The sequence below is a fragment of the Diprion similis genome, chromosome 9 (genome assembly GCF_021155765.1).
Source record: "Diprion similis isolate iyDipSimi1 chromosome 9, iyDipSimi1.1, whole genome shotgun sequence".
Taxonomy (NCBI): domain Eukaryota; kingdom Metazoa; phylum Arthropoda; class Insecta; order Hymenoptera; family Diprionidae; genus Diprion; species Diprion similis.
In genome coordinates, this window is record NC_060113.1 from 7,398,845 (window position 1) to 7,416,534 (window position 17,690).

The 17,690-nt window shown below is 32.6% G+C and overlaps 1 protein-coding gene across 2 annotated transcripts in view; it reads right to left on the reverse strand.

Moving 5' to 3' along the window:
- LOC124410144 (trafficking kinesin-binding protein milt) overlaps window positions 1–17,690 on the reverse strand; it is a 93,062-nt gene that overhangs the window by 36,343 nt on the left and 39,029 nt on the right. For both annotated transcript variants that reach the window (XM_046888299.1, XM_046888302.1), the window contains one exon: window positions 15,653–15,757. In XM_046888299.1, coding sequence (XP_046744255.1) covers window positions 15,653–15,757 — 105 coding nt within the window. The remainder of the gene's footprint in view (window positions 1–15,652; window positions 15,758–17,690) is intronic.

The following is a 17,690-nucleotide window of genomic DNA, read 5'->3' on the forward strand; positions in this document are numbered from 1 at the left end:
GAAAAATGAATGAAGATTTCTACATGAAATTGAGAAATACTTTTAATTAAACTACAAATTATCAAAAAACTTTGTAGTTATTAAGACTGCGTACTAAAATTTACGAAATAATCGATTAATCGATTAATTTTTGACGATTCAATCGAGTTGTGTTGGATTTTTTTTTTTTTTTTAGACTCGATTATTTTTAGCATAGTTGTGTACTAAGATACTGAAATTCTGCATTAGAATCTATAAATATTGCATATTTAGAATGATTTAGTAATTTCCGAAATTATGCTGAAATCATTATTATTAATATTAAACAAAATTTTACGTTAGTAATATATTATTTATTGTCACGAGACATCGTTTAGGACTACAGAAATCACTTTGTAATCTTGAGAAAATAAAAATAAATTCTTATAAATGACGAGAAATCGACTATAATCGTAAAATTTATTCGTCAAGTAATATCTTTTTTAATGATAATAAATTGAAATACTCATTAAATATTGTAATAGTGGTGACATTTTTTTCTCAGCGAAACAATGCTGGGAAAAATCGCGTTAATTGAGTTTTAAATATAATTTTCACGTAGATTAATTCATTCAACTTTCGAATTTTCGTCGTACGGTTATTACGGAAAATAAATATGGATCGTTCCAACTAGAGAATTCGTTTTATTCGAATATGCGAATGAACGCGGTTGAAATGAGAAAAATTGATCGACGTATTTCTTCTAAATCTCAAATTCTACATCACATTAATTTCTACATTTTGTTTGTCACAAGAGTCTCTAAAAATCGCCAAATATAAATTTTGATTTGCGTCAGTACGTTATATCGAAAGAATGAGAGTAAAATTATTTTTGCAATATTTGCGAGAAACCTTGCGTTTTTAACATTGTTAAAATGGTACAATAATCATGGTATAATCGCTCTGGAATAATTACGTCGTTAAAGTTTTTAAAGGAAATTCGTGATGTGTGTTTAAAAATTCTTATTTTATTTTTCTGTTTTTATTTTTTCCACAAAATCTCGAGATATTGCTAAAATTTTGATATAATTGTGCAAAGAAACTTTCGTTTTTGTTTCTCGACTTTGATTCTTTCCTCAAGAAAGTTAAGTTTTTTTTCTTTCTTTTTTGTTCCAAAGTATATATCGAACGTGATTAAATGCGCATTTTAACTATTCCTTAAAACAAACTTACAGGTATTTTGCTACTTTAAAACGACGATCTGTGTTTGCATTATCGCCTCAGGCTTTTTGACTCACGGTTTGTTAATTGCTTCGCAAATTTACGAGCTACCGATAATAGCGGTTCTGCATGTATGTTACTGTTATTATTAGACTCTTGATACTCCAAAGTTTTGCTTTGCTTTGCTTTTCTTTGCTTTATAAATTAGCGATACGTACAGATGTTAAACATTTCGGTTTCACCTTTCAGACTAGACCTGCATTTGTATCAAGTTCTGTCTTGTTAAATATGCCGTATTTTTCGCAGCTGGATCGAATTATTCAATTAGACATAATTATCTTTCCGATACAGTCTAATTCCGACGATTATCTCTGTTCATCGTTAAAAGTTCAATTTTTTTCAAATCTAGGGAATAAAAATTAGTGATCAGAATTTGTTTTTCGGTTCAATGTATCCGATAATAGCTTTGAATAACAGTGAATTTATTACCAAAGTGTAAATAAACTTCAGGTTGATAAATCGTCCTTGTCATTTAAAATGTTTATATCCCTTTCAATTTTTCAAGTAATAAACTAGAGTGATTCTTCATACACACGAAGCAAAATCCTGATATATTATGATATGATTTGATTATCAAAATTGCAACGAAAAAAACCAAAAAATAAACGTACTTTGAATTTGAAAAATTTGTAATAAAAAAAAAAGTGGATATAATTGCTTTTTTCAGTGTATAATAATTGAGATTTAATAAAATCAAACTCAAAAATGCATATCAGTCACTGATTTATAGAGAGCAAACGATTCTTCGACAAGGAATTGGATTTTGGCCGAGTATTTACTCTCAAGTGTATAATTTCTAATTTAATTAACGCTACGTTTAGCCGAATTATTTGTTGCAGAAGCGATAAATAATCGCAGGGCTTTATCGGTCCGATGACCTTGTCGATCGCGGTTTCAAGCTTGGACGACTCGACTTGAATTATACGCACATATATATATATATATATATATATATATATATATATATATATATATATACGTTTGTTATATTTTGAGAAGATCGATTACATCGCTCACTATAATCAGGCGTAACGACCCAAGAAGAATCGAAGTCAAGGATGAATGGAAAGGAGGAAAAACGATCCAAGAACTGTAAGGATATTCCCTCGCAAGGAAATTTTTTTTTTGCATTGATTCCATTTAAAAAAAAAGCCAAATTTTTTCGAAGAATCGTCTCTACTTTACTTCTTCACGTGACTCGACGATCGTTTTTGTGTAAAAAAGGGTGAACAGAAAAAAAAATCATTTTCTAAAATTCTGCAATTTTTTCCACAGACTCTGAGTCTTAAATAAGTAAAATCTATCGTGATCAGAAAGTGGGATGCGGCTGCTTCACATTTTTTTTCTATCATTTATTTTTACAATTCTTCGGAAAAAACTAAGGCTTATTCTTGAAGTCGAATCAATGCGAAATAAAAAATATATGCAATGATCTGACGACCTGATGAACTCCGTGATTTCACTTGGAATGCCCCATATGTAGTACATACTATAGAAATATATCAAAGAGATCAGGGAATAAACTAGGTGTGATGACGGATTGCCGGAAGCTGCTTGATATTTCCGAGCGGATAAATAAATCGCTTTTCTTGCTTACCTAGAAAGATTTTTGTTGTTGTTGTTATGTGATCTGTTTTCGAATGTCTCCCGTGAAATTTTTTCTTGTCAATTATTCTTGCAGTCAAAAAAAATTGTGAAAATTTTCAACAAATTTCATGACCATATTTCATTCCAGAAATAATTTCTGAGAAATTAATATTTAATCTATAACAGATTTATTTGCAATTTACTCTGATGAAGTTTGTTAATTTTTGCAGAATTCTTTACACACAAATTTCTAAATTATAAAGACTTTGGTTTTCGCTTCTCAGGAAATCGGTAATAAAATTGATCCATTTTTTCGTTCAATTTGATAATCTGATAGTTAATAAATTTTTGCGAAGTCAGAAATGTATTATTTCACAGATTAGAAGAGTTTGGCTGATGACGAAGCGCCTCGAGAGTTTTTCGAATCGCGATCTACGCGAGAAATAAAAAGTGAAGAAGAAAAAGAAACGGAAAGGCCGAGTATCCATTACCTGATTTATTTCTGTTCCAGATACATCAAAGGTATTCAAGATCTAGTTTCAGATGCAGCATATCGATAGCCAGAAATAACAAAAACGTGGCGATAAGCCCGAGAGAGAGAGAGAGAGAGAGAGAGTCTCTGGGGATTTTCAGTCGCACGGCAAAGACGTTGAACGAACTTGACAGGCGAAAGCTGAGCGCGAGAAAGGAATCGAACGTAGAAATGACAAGTGTGAAGAATGAATGAGAGCTGAGAGACGAAATGAAAAGTTTTCGCGATTTTATAGTACGCTGCGAGTTTGCTCAGAGGAAAGTTCACGACCCGCGGCGTTCCTGAGAACCGAAAGTAACTTCAATCCACGATCCCAGACTTGGTGTGAGTATACATGGTGTGCCTAGGAGTGCGGCTTCTTTTTCCAAAACAGTTTCTCTCTCGCGCTGAACTGGACTTAAGTAAGATGTGTATCAACGGCGCCAAAATTCCCTAGATCGGTGGTGATTAATTGTTGCGACGTTGAATCTGCGCGGGGAAAAAATGAGCCGGACTTTAAATAACTCACACCATAACTATACGTGATGGCATTGCCGAGCAGGGTAGCCTTCGCCAGAGAAATAATTCCCCAGCAATATAGGGATTTCTTTAGACAGTTGGTACACATCTCACTTGAAGGCTTTAATCTCGAAGAAAGGACTAGGCGCACCATGTATACTCAAACCTCTCTTGTGCTGGACTGGACTTAAGTAAGATGTGTACCAACATCGCGAAAATTCCCTAGATCGATGGTGATTAATTGTTGTGAGGTTGAATTTGCGCGGGGAAAAAATCAGCGGGACTGTAAATAACTTACACCACAACTATACGTGATGGCATTCGCCAGAGAAATAATTCCCTAGAAATATAGGGATTTCTTTATACAGTTGGTACACATCTCACTTACAATTAAAGGCTTTAATCTCGAAGAAAGAAGCTTGTCGTAGGAGTTCTAGGCACACCATGTACAACTCACGCCACGATTGCAGAGCGAGGCGCACTTCAAACGATTGTATGTAGATTTAGAGCAGTGATTCTTGAATTATTTCGCCTCTTTTTTCTCTCTCTTTTCCCTCTACAATGCGTGAGGAGTTTTCGCTAATGTGGGGAAACAAATGAGAAAGATTGTCGAGTGAGTTGAAAGACCGCAATTAGTTACCGAGTCAAAGTTATGGTGAGAGATGGATCGAGAATTTCTTTTCTTTGTCAGTCAGTTCCAAAAAACCGTTGATACTAAGCTTAGAAATATTTTCAAATACTCAAGTTTAACTTTCACAGTTTAGTTACATTATTTCAACATATTTTTCACCGAAAAATTCCTATTGCGTGTCCAATTTTGACTAAAAATATTTTATTTTAAAAAAATTGTTATTTTTAAAAATGTTAAATTTAATTTTTCAACGATAATATTACGTATCCTTTGACGAGTCATAAGTTTATAGTTTTCCGTATAATAAACGAATTGTCACGTTTTTCTTCGGAGACATTTTGAACTTTACTGTCGCACAGAAAATTTTCTTACCGTAATGATGTATGGAAGAGATAAATTTTCTTTTTAGCCTTTTAGAGAAAATAATTGTGTTAGTTTCATAAATTTTTAAAAATATCCCCAACCGCACACAATGGCGATTGATACAAATCATCACTTTACAAATCATGCTAGTATGGACGTAAAAAAATCTTGTAGAATATTTTATTTAGAATCGAAACGTGACTTTTTTTTTACTTCTACAAAAATTACATTCGAAATCCTCGGGATCCATTAGTAGTACCAAACGTACCATATTAAAAATAAGGATTATAAACCGAGAGAATTGTAATAAAATATTTACGCTTTTCTGAAAGGCTTTAAAGATAATAATCACTATCCAATCAATACCAATTTCGTGATATAATTTATCTGATTATTGTCAAGACAGATTACTTCGAGAGTTTGAAGATAGAAAAAAAAAAAAAAAAAAAAAAAACATGTCATAAACATTTAAATAAACGCTTGTCAAAAGATACAGAAAAAAAATTGCAAGTAATTATAATTATACTCTTCAGAATTCTTTGGTATCTGATTAAATAAATCTAATAGAAATTTGCACACACCTGCATGGTCAATAACTTGGCTGTAAAAAGAGTTTGAAACACTTTTATTTGTACACACCCAGGTAACAGAGACTTCTGTTGTGTGAAGTGCGTGAACCCGCCTGGCGTCTTGTGAACTATAATATGGAAGTGGTATATAGCATGAGAGAATTCCCATAATGATGTTGTCTATATCTATATCTGTGCACAATATACATAGATAGGTATAAACCATAAGGTTGGTGAATTCGAGCTTGCTCATCGTGTCTGAATTCAAAGTATTCTACTCGTGGCTGTATTTTGGTTTATATGGATTTTCGACCCTCAGGTAATCAAATCTGAAGTAATTTCTGAGCTGCATAACCAGCGTTTCGAGAAAACAGTCAAATTCGATATTTTTTGCATTTTTCTAAAAAACGGCTGTCGATAGATAAAAAATAACTAGACCATCGTGTAGAGCGGGAAATTCCACACCGAATTACGTCCTCACATGTCGGAAACTGAGTCGAATTGACAAATTAAAAAAAAAGAAATTATAAAAAAAAAAAAAAAAAAAAAAAATTCCCTAGATACCGTCGATAAGTAGAATTTCTATTTTCTTACTTTGTTAATCCGACTCCGTTTCCGACATATGAGAACACAATTCGATGTAGAATTTTCCGCTCTACACGATGGTAAGGTCATTTTTTATCTACCGACAGCAGTTTTTAAGGAAAACACAAAAAATAGTCAAATTTGGCTGTTTTCCTATTTTGACTGGGCTAAATGGCTCGGGCAAAATACCACTAGTCAAGAGAAAATTATTGTACAATAATCTTCTCTTTCTCTCTCTTTCTCTCCTTAATCGTCGGGCCTTAGGCATATGTACACATATATACGTAGATATTTATAATAATACGTTTTGCCGGCAAATACGCCAACCCATTTCCCTCGTAGATATAGTTAGACGGTGATAATTCTATTGTTTTCCTTTCTAAATGAATTCTTACCGCGAGATAATTAAATATTTTTCAACAATATAACCGAGCACCGGTTATAACGACCTAAGAGTCCGGTATATTGTAATAATTATACAGTAGTACGTACATCACGGATTATTATACCTAACTCTCCTCGCAATTTCTGACATACTTTATACGCGGAGTAATTTTAGAGTTGTTTGCACGTGGGATAGGAACTTCCCTATTAATTTTACCCGAGAAAACTTTCCGCCAAAATTAAGGAAGCGATGATAGATATGATTTTAACATTTGTTGTGTACTTTTTTGGTTCACCCTATTCAATGCAAAGGTGGACAGATTTAAAAAAATGTTATTTTATCTGTTATTGTTTTTTTTTTTCATTTAACGTTGTCTGAATTATTATGAATATGATACGAGTGATAATAGCTATTTATGTGGCATGCCCGTAACCCGTCTGTTTTTTTTGGCAAGAATAAAGATTTCAGGACGAGCTGAAGGCGAGCCGGAAGCGAGTACTGAAATTATCCGAGCCAAAAAACGGTTTACGGGCATGTCACATACAATATTTTTTACGGTATGGGCATTGAAAAGCAAAACGAAGAGTGAGGTTATGTCGCGATCTGTTCGACGAAGTTACTTTATTCGGCAGTTTGGGATGCGCACTTCGAACTGCGCATCAAAACTGCGGAATAAAGACTTTATTCCGCAACTTTGTTCGCTGCCGTATAAAGCGTCACTTTATGGAACGAAAACTGCCACAAAAAGTGGACTTTTCAATGCCCATGCCGTAAAAATGTAATTCTTGAGGTTAAAGATGTGCCAAAACTATGTAAAATGAATTTTCAGAAACCTCACGCAGTTCTGAAATTGTTATATAAGAATTTTAACCAACAAGCTTGTAACGTCTAGGAATGTGGAAAATACATTTTTATATTTGCATGTCCGTGCACCTAAACCCTCTTCAAGAACAACGTTATTCCTCGTAAATATTTTGAACTAAACGAAGTATAAACATTACTTTCAAAATAAAAAATGTAAGAAAATATGGAAAATCTGTCCCTTTGGCCAGTCTTATTATTAGCCATTCACAAGTGAATGGATATCATGCGAAATAAGTATTTATACATATATATGTATCTATGTATAGGTACAAGAGAATCTCCTCTGCATCTTTGAACCGTGACCCCTGACCTTTGACCCGACTGCTTTACAGCCCGTATAACCTGCGGAGAGAAATCTTTCGGCCCGGGTCAAACGTTGCAACGCTTCGTTACACCTTCTTGCAAGTCGGTCAGCTATGCAGGATCGCTGCTTTATACGGATTATATCGGATGATCGTTACAGATACAACACGCAACGGACCTGATATTTGAAAGTGATGATGGAATTTGTAATATTTTTGTACCTTGGAATTCGAGAAGTTAGAAATTGAAATCTAGAAGAGTGGTTTCGGAAGTTCGAGAATTCGAATCGAATCGAGCATATTTGAGGATTTTTTTTTTTTTTTTTCTAGAGCGAAAGAAAATATATGGGTCAGTCATTTTATATATGGTTGTTCTGACATTAAAGGACACTGATTATTATTCAAAATTTTTACAGATTTTTAAATTGTGTGGATCAATAAAATCATTTAAAAAATTTATATAAAATTCAAACCATGTGGGAAATATGTAAAAAAAAATTTGAGAACAATCATATAGAAAATCGCGAACCAAATTCAAGAGGTCAAGGGTTGGATGCCGGTCGAAATGGGATGGATGAACCCATATACAGATTTTGGAATTCGAGCAGTTACAAAATCGAAATCTACAAGATTGGTTTCAAACTTTTCAGAATTCATCGAATCGAGCATATTGAGAAATAATGAGAAATAGTATGAGTATAATGAGAAATTTGTTTCTGTACAAAAAATAAAAAAAAGAAAGCTTCACTCGTCAGGGATAATAAAATATAGCCTGAAACCAATTGTTGCAGAAATAAAATTTGCAATTAATATACGGTCTATTAGATCCGTCTGTTATATGAATTAAAACGAATCCAAGTTTACTGTAAATATCTCCGCATCTGTAAATAGATGTGCGCTTAATTACACGTATAATAAACAATTATTCTTCGATTAAATCTCGTAACGGGTTTTTACCTCTTCAACTCGGAGTTAAGCGGCGTTCGTTAATTTATTTGCCTAAGCAGGCTTGCAGGTCTTTAATAGATCGAGCAGCACGTACATTGATTGAAGATTCAAATGCGTGTGGGATAATGAAGTCAACGGCAGAAGCCTGACTCGACGTTATTAAAGGTATGCGGCGCGTTTTTCCACGGCGTAAGGTGAAATCTACGGTACTAGAACCAAATGACCCAGAAATAATAACCCGCAAAAAAATAACCAGTAACAAAAAAAATCCATGACACAAATAATACGTAGGAAATTGAATTTAATTCAATAAATTGTAATTTAATTTTTTTTTAATTTTTTTGTCACTGGGTTATTTTTCTTGAGAGTATTTTTTAGGGTTATTTTTCTCTAGATTATTTTTTTCTAGGGTTATTTTTCTCTGGGGAATTTTTTCTAGGGTTATTTTTCTTTAGATAGTTATTTTTTTCTAGGGTATTTTTTTCTAGGGTTATTTTTCTCTAGTGTTATTCATGAAATGTCACCGAAATTGACACGCGATATTCTGGAACATCTTTTGATCTGTATTCCGTTTTTCGAACGTTCACTTTTTTCTTTTTACTTTACCAACCAAGTCAAAAATTCTGAATTTTCTTTATCCCATCTACGATAATTTGATTTTGTGACTATGCACAACTTTTTTCCCAGAATAACGTAAATCTATACAACGACTAAAAAATTTTGTAAAGCAAAATGATAGAATATTGTCAAGATAATTAAAAAAAAAAAGACATTCGAAAGTGAAAAATTTCCGAGACAATATTGTTTATTAAAATTGTATAAACTGTACGAAATCGGCTGTATTTACAAACGGTTTTCGATAATGCAACCCGTCTCAGATTACCAAAAACTCAACTGTTTCGATAAAAACTCAAAGTTTTCTTTATAATAAAAGGGCAGTGTTCCAATAAAATGCACCAGAACTCACTTTAATTGCTGATTTCAAACTATTATTTTATAACTTCTCATTTTGAAACGTTCTTACCTAGACTAATACATTGTAAAAAGACTGCAGTGTGGACTTTAATAAACAATAATTATTATTAATTTGGTGTCAATATCACACTAAATCTGACATTGAATTTTTCAACCTACAACAAAAATTGTTGTATAGTAATTCATACCAGCCAATTTCGGTAAAAAAACAGGGAAGAAAAATACAACAAAAGACGTAATAAAAGTAGGTATCTTATGTTGTATCTATAATGCGGAATAGAGCGTTATAAAGGATGAAAAACACGCTTCGGTTGATCGAGTCAATATTCAAAGCGAAGAATAATCCCGAATCAAATCGAGGAAATCATTACCTGATCGCGGATCGATCACGCGTTACTTTATGTCTTTTGTAACCGCGGACTGCAGGATCTTCTATAAAGTTTGTCCACTTCTGTAAACCTGATTACAAGTGTAAAATGTCGAATCGATCAACCGTTACACCTACTTTCTTTCAAAAAATTTTTTGTACGGAATATTTTTTAAAATCGTGCTTATTCCTTGTGTTTGTTTTTTCCAGCGTCGTACAAAATTACACAGATCAAAAAAAAAAAAAAAAAAATATATATATAATATATATATATAAATGTTAATTCTTTTTTTTTTTTGAGTTTATATTTAAACGATTAAATTTTGATTCTATACGTCAAATAATAACTAAAATCTTTATTTATTTCTCATAAAGTTTGCTTTCAAGTCTTGCAAGTTTTTGGTTGATTGTATAACCAGCACGTTGAAATAAAAAGCAAACTTTATCTCACAAAACGATTAATTTTTTTTAATTAGTTGGGTAGAAGAAAGCAAAATTTGACATCTAGAACTCAAAATTAAAAATCGTGTTTACCGGTGAAAATTGTTCTAAATCAATTCGAAATACTTGTTTCGTATTTTCAACTTTTCTATTTCAAATAAAACTAAATCAAAGTTGTCGATAATAATAATCTCAGAAAAATAATAATCTCAGTATTTCTCTGTCTCTTGGTCCACGATGATGTCACGTCGCGGATTTTCAACTCGCATATTTTGCGCTCAAGAGGTGAGATATAACGCATAAAAATAATCCACGCGAACGGCGAGCAAGGCTTGCGATGTTTCATAATTTGCCTAACACTTTACGACGTCGAGTGTTGCAGGTACTTTTTAACACGTCAACAATATTTCTGAACGACAATTAGGAGGCTGCGGAGCAGAAATGGCCGACAATTGACGTCAATATACGTAAAATGAATCGCGTACGTATATCCTGAGATATTATTCAATTTTTCCTTAATAATCTCTCGCGCATGCCGGTAATTTTTCACGAGCCCAGTCCCATGAGATTTGATGATGAAATGATGAAATGGTAGCTGATCTGGTTTTCGATTACGAAGAACACCGAAATCTCATTTTTGCGACATTTGTTACCGACCTTTCATGCATGCCGGTAATTTTTTACCGACATTACACGCATACATTACCGACATGCGCGTAATGTCGGTAACAATTGTCTCCAAAATGAGATTTCGGTGTTCTTCATAATCGAAAACCAGATCAGCTGCCATTTCGTCATTTCACCATCAAATCTCATGGGACTAAGCTCAAAATGTGTGTTTCAACACCGCCGAATGGCATCATACCGAATAGGTCGATCCATTCAGTGCAACTGTGAAAATTTGGCCAATTCCTGTGAGTGGTAACCAATCTGTAAAATTTTCTTCAAAATTTTGAAAAAGTCAAAAGACGCTCCACTTTTTGCTAAAATAAGGCATTAACTACCCAAGTTTCACTGTGATCGCTTGAGCGGTATAGGAGTTTTGCATCCCCGCGTTTTCGAGGTGTACAACACGTCTTTATGAGCACCTTAAACGTCTGAAAAGATGCCGCAAAAAACTTCGATTTTCCTAATAAATTATCGTCAATCCAAAGGAACGTCACAAGGCAGTCAAGTCCAACTATTTTCACTCTGAGACGCGAGTGAAGTGAATAAATAAATAAACAAATCTCTAAGCGTTTCTTCGTGTATATTTTTGAATCGGGTTGTTGAACACACGCAAGATGTAAAGTCCATTCCAGCGCTTGTTTCACATGCATAAAAGGGCACGAAACATGTTTAAAACAATATCAAGTAGGCATTCCGCCTATTCATAACGAGGCTCGTACCAGGTATTATGATACTCTTGGGTAGGTAATAACACTCTCTCGCATGTGCCAATTGCCAAACAGACTGGTGCATTATGGGTGCTACCTGTAAGATACCTTACCGTATACGTATAGGTATACAATGCTCGCAATTACTCGAGACAAAGGCTTCGCATGTTTTCACCTGTAGTTGATTGGCAGGCCTCTACATTGTTGGAAAATTTTAACTTGATGTTTAAGTTATTTATTACATTTCCGTTCGTTAATATGACTCAAATTATTGTATTACAGGGTGGCTACTCAAGTTAGGATCTAAAATTCTCTGACAATTTTAGGATATTCTGGGTGATTTTACGATTTTTCCAGGCATTCAAGTGCCGCTGGCGCGTTTATTTGTTGAATACATCTTGTGTGAAAATTTATCTGTACATGCATAAGAATTTTCCAGTATTTATTATTATTTGTCGAAATATAGTTGACTAATATTATTGTTGTTGTTTTGTCCCCCCCCCCCCCCCCCGATCCCTCCCTTCAAATTATTACTGGTTTTAAATCTACAAAAATGAATTTTTTGAATCGATTACTTTTATAAAAATTACCTGAGAATTCCAGGATAATCCAGGAGGAAAAAAGTTCCAAAATTTCCATGACTTTCAGGTTTTTCAAAGATATAGACACCATGTACACATATTCTAGCATTTAAATTGTTATATCAACATTTAATTTGTACTTTTTACGTTCTTTCCGATGAACGTGATCAGTTAACGTTGGTAAAAAAAAATTATAAATTCCTGAATCAGAACATCGTAATTGTTGTAATAAATTTGGCAAATTCACAGACGAAAACAAATGTAACGCTTGACAAGATTTCCAGGCATCTTCTTATTATAATTATCCACAATATGTTCAACCTTGGATAGTAGATTGTATAAAAAAGTTTCCGTTCTTTCGTATTTGAGTGAAAAACTACGCGATGCGTCTAATCGACGTAAAAAAAAAGGAGCAAAAAGAAGTGAGACGTAAAAAATGAAGAGTTGCACAGCCAATTAAGTGTTTCCTTCAATCGGTTGACTGGTTAGACTTCAACGGACGGCAATTTTCCGCAGAAAATAAGGACGATAACGAACGTAAATATTGCAACGGGTCAGACATAAGTGGAAATTATTTCCCTGCACTTACCTCCTGGATTCCCGTTGCAATTTTATTGCATCCTCTAGATGATAAGACACGTTTTATACTCACCGGAAACGTGAATAAACGATCTCAGAATCGATGCGTTTCTTGTCACGATCAACAGTTAGACAATTTATTTAAAAACAAGGATAAATTTGGATTTATATTAACGATATAAGATATTTATCCAACATCGGAACAACATTGAATTAGTTTAATTCGGAAGAAAAAAAATTAATTTCTCGTCCGAATGAATAATAAATGAAAATTTTTATTCACCCGCAAGTGAACGAATTTTAAAAATCTCGCAGGAATGTTATAATCATTAATAACGTTAAAAAAAAAATTTCCAGCTTTTTTTCCCATCATTTTAATCCAGCGTTTTATTTATGATTAAGGTAGATTATACATGCATCTTAGCATCATGCCACGTGCGAATTTATAGGGGAGGGGCGAGGAAAACGGGCAAGGGGGGGGGGGGGGGGGGGACAAAATGGGGTACCCCTAAAATTAATTAAATTTTGTTTTTCAAAACATTTTTTAAATAGTTAAAAACGACTTCTAAAAACATTTTTAACCATTATTTTAAATTTTCAATCGAACATTTGCACAGCAAATAATTATGTGAAATGTTAAATTTATTTACTTGAATTAGGAAACAAGGAAATTTAATTTTCCATCAAATTTATTTTATTTTCAGAATTTTTTGAAAATCATTTTTATTTTCTTTGGTTATAATCAAAGAAAAATAAAAGAAAAAAAGATTTAGCGTATTCGAGTCCTCGAAAAATAAGTATTTCCTTAAGTACCCCGTTTTGCCCCCCCTCCCCTCCCGCCCCTCCGCGCTATATCAAGATTTTAAGAAAGTTAACGAAAATTAAGGACAAAATATGTACGATATTGGTTTCTTCGTCGATAACTAGCGACCAGTCCAGCTTTTCTATTTTCCTTAAAGCTACGTATCTAAATTCTTATCGAAGCTTGGCGTATATATATAAAATATTATACATACGCGTGATTTAGGCCAGAGATTAAACGATAAAACTATACAATCATCGTGAATTTTCACGATTCGCTCAATATTACTTGCACGTGATCGCACTGTGAGATGATTCGAACGAATCGTTACTTCTGTTAAATAAACACCTATTGCAATATACACGGTAAAACAAATATGGAAGCAATTTTTTACAAATCCAAAAATTTTTGGCCAGCTTTTTCATAACAAAAATATCAATTAATTTAATTGCATTTTATGTCACTGAACCTGTCGTGAGAATAAAAAAAATTTTATCCGAGATGTATTTTGTGTATGAATGGCGGATTTTTACGAATAATGAAATTTATTTCAAGGCCAATCCTTAAGAACCGTTGAAATAACATGAATTTCAGAAATTTTTACTTCTAGTATGCGAATTAAATCTCGACTCGTCTATAAAGTAGACATTTAAGGACAGATCGAAAGATTTTGAAAATCGGACGAAAATAGGATCGTGATTAAATAATCGGTATTATAAATATTCCAAGGATTTCTAGGGAATTTTTTTAATCTCTCAAGATATTTCTATATTCCAATTTAATTACGATTCGATTTTCACCCGAATTAAAAAAAAAAAAAAAAAAAAAAAAAATGCAAATATTCTCAAAGTTTTTCAAAAGTGTAATTCTTGAGCTGAACAAACTTTATATAAATATCTGTAATAGTATTATGATAAAAAATTCATAAAAATAGTCTTTTTCCCGAGCGTCTAAACCAGAATGATCCGCGATAAGTCAGCAACACACAGTGAATCGTCTAACAAGTTGGACTAACGGTAAGTTCCTTACAGTATAACAGACGATAAATTTTTTTCTCCGCGTAAATATGTAGGAAATGAATAAAAAGAGAATAGAAATAAGCCCGGATACATATTATAGAGATGTGATGGCGGTCATTCGTCGCGGTTTAATAATGAAAAAGTGACGACATGATTTGGCCCGAGGTGAAAGAACTTCCCGAATTCGTTCGGCCGTTCCATGTTCCATATTTGTGTTTTATACAAAGAGATTGATACGCATGCAAGCTGGTTGAGTCGTTCATAATAATTGATAACCGTGAGAAAAATGAAATAAATAAAAAGTATTCAAATCTATGTACAATAGGGTGGTGCAAAAAAACCGACTATTTTTTTTTTTTTTTTTTTTTTGAGCCTCATGTGACAAAATGTTAGTTTTTGATGTTTTAAGAGCCCACTCCAAAGGAAAGCTGGAAAAAAAATTTGAAGAGGTCGCTCCAAATTTAAAAAAATGTCAAAAATCGTCAAATAATTAAATTAAAAAAATTATATTTTCAGTACTTTGTTTGATTTTTATTTCATGTCGTGGTGTATTGTTATCGATTCTTTCTTACTAAATTGAAGAAAAAAAATTTATGAAATTTTAATATGAATATTAAAAGGTCGTTCGAAAAGATCTAAAGAAATGCACCAAAAAATTGAATAAAAATTATGAGCGACCTTTCAAAATTCAAATTTTGAACTAAAACTTTCGGAAACTTTTTTTTTGGTCTATAAAATTATACCGTATCGAGAAAAAAAATTAAAAAAAAAAAAGAAAAAAATCGATTTTTGACGATTTCTGACGTTTTAAAAAATGTGGAGCGACCTCTTGAGATTTTTTTTTTGAACTGTCCTTTGGAGTGGGTTCTTAAAACATCAAAAACTAACATTTTGTCACACGAGGCTCAAAAAAAAAAGTAGTCGGTTTTTTTGCGCCACCCTAATGTACAACTATGAATACTAATAATAATAATAATAATAATATTAATAATAAAAACTTAAGACTCACGGAAGTAGTTCAACGTCTCCCGTATTTGATCGGGGGATAACTTCAGGTCAACGTCTTCAAGTTTTAGGGCTGGCGTCGGGATGAACCAGTCGGCGTTTTCGTAGCCTGTAATATGAACAATGAAAATCCGTTAAATTTTTCCACAACTCCATCGTATTAATTGATTATTGTTATTAATATCGTAATGAGGATGAAAATTATAAAATATTTTGCGTTTTACATGCAGGTAATTCCTTGACGACCGAACTTAATATCCTCGTGTAGAATGGTCCGTACAAAAATAACCCAAACTATAACATAATCTATGACAAAAAATTGACAAAAAAAGACAGAATATTAAACTGCATCAAATTAAGTGGAATTAAATGGAATTGAAAGAAAATTTGATGTGATATTTTTTTAATGTGTTATCTAAGTGTGGGTTATTTTTGTATAGTTTATTTCTGTTTGGGTCATTTTCACTATGGGTGATTTTTTTTTTGGATTATTTTTGTTGTTGGTTATTTTTTTCACAGGATACTTTTTTCATTGGTAATTTTTGTCACGAGTTATTTTTGCCGTAGGTTATATTTGTCATTAGCTATTTTTTTATGGGTTATTTTTGTAACGGGATATTTTGTTCATTGATCATTTTTGTCATGGGTTATTTTTGTGTACATTATTTTTGTCATGAGTTATTTTTGTGTAAGTTATTTTTGACATTAGTTATTTTTTTATGGGTTATTTTTGGCATGGGATATTTTTGTCATGGGTTATTTCTGTGTACGTTACTTTTGTCATGAGTTATTTTTGTGTAAGTTATTTTTGACATTATTTATGTTTTTATGGGTTATTTTTGTCACGAGTTATTTTCGTGTACGTTATTTTTGTTATTAGTTATTTTTGTCGAGGGAAATTTATTTTATCGGTCATTGTTGTCATGGATTATTTTTGTCATGAGTTATTTTTGCCGTATATAATTTTTGGACGGGTTATTTTGTGTAGATTATTATTTCCAGGGAATTAAGTCCTAGTACCTAATTCCTTTCAGACGAGATGACGAGGAATTTTTTCCCTCGTCGCGTGATCGAGAATTTGTTTATGAATAATTGTACTTTTCATTATATAGCAGTAATGCAACGTTACACAGTTCGTCACAATATCATGCGAGTAATTCACCCTCAAAGTCAATGAACGAATGAGTGATCTGTTATCTCATTCAAGGTGCGGTTCCCGGGGCGTGGTTAAAAGGCATTCTCACTTCGTTAATGCGTTTCTCTCTACTTCTTTTTCTTTTATACACGGTGGCGATTTAGAAGGCGGAAAGTTGCTCAATTACAGAGACGCGGTTGATCGATTTACCTGAATTAACGAGCAAGTGGAATGAAAAACAACGTTAATAAAAAAAAAATCGACGGCATCTTTATTATATTTATGTTTCCTGAAATTGATTCTGCAGAATATTCGAAATTTCATTTAAAAACGGTTGTGCGAAAGCGGACAAGACAATATCACACAATTAACACTACGCTGAAAGAAGTTTTTTCCATTTTTTAAATTTTCCAAAAAAAAGCTAAATTCATTTTTTTTTTTTTTTTTTTTTTTAAATGCCCAATTTTCAATATCATTGCGAACAAAACAAAATTTATAAGAGCCAACTATTATGCATGTTTCCTGTTCTATACTTTTCTAAAAATTCTCAGAAATAAAGAGAGATTCAAGTAGTTTCGTACTTTGGTGGGAAACAAAAATGGCCGCTGTGAGTCATACTTGTAATTATATTTTTAATTATATACATATATGTATATTAGGATTGGCCAAAAAAAAAGATTGTTTTTTTTTTCGTTAATCACCGTAAAAATATCATTCAAGATGACGAAAAAAAAAATTCTGTAGAAGTTTGAGCTCTTAATGTTAATATTACGAGTTGCCTTTTCGCGATTTTCCATTTCCCGTTTAAATAACGCAGGAAATTTTTTTTTTTTCATAGTCTGGAATTTCATTACTCAACAACGTATTGGCGTATCGTCAAGAGCAATGCATATTTTTGTAGGAAATT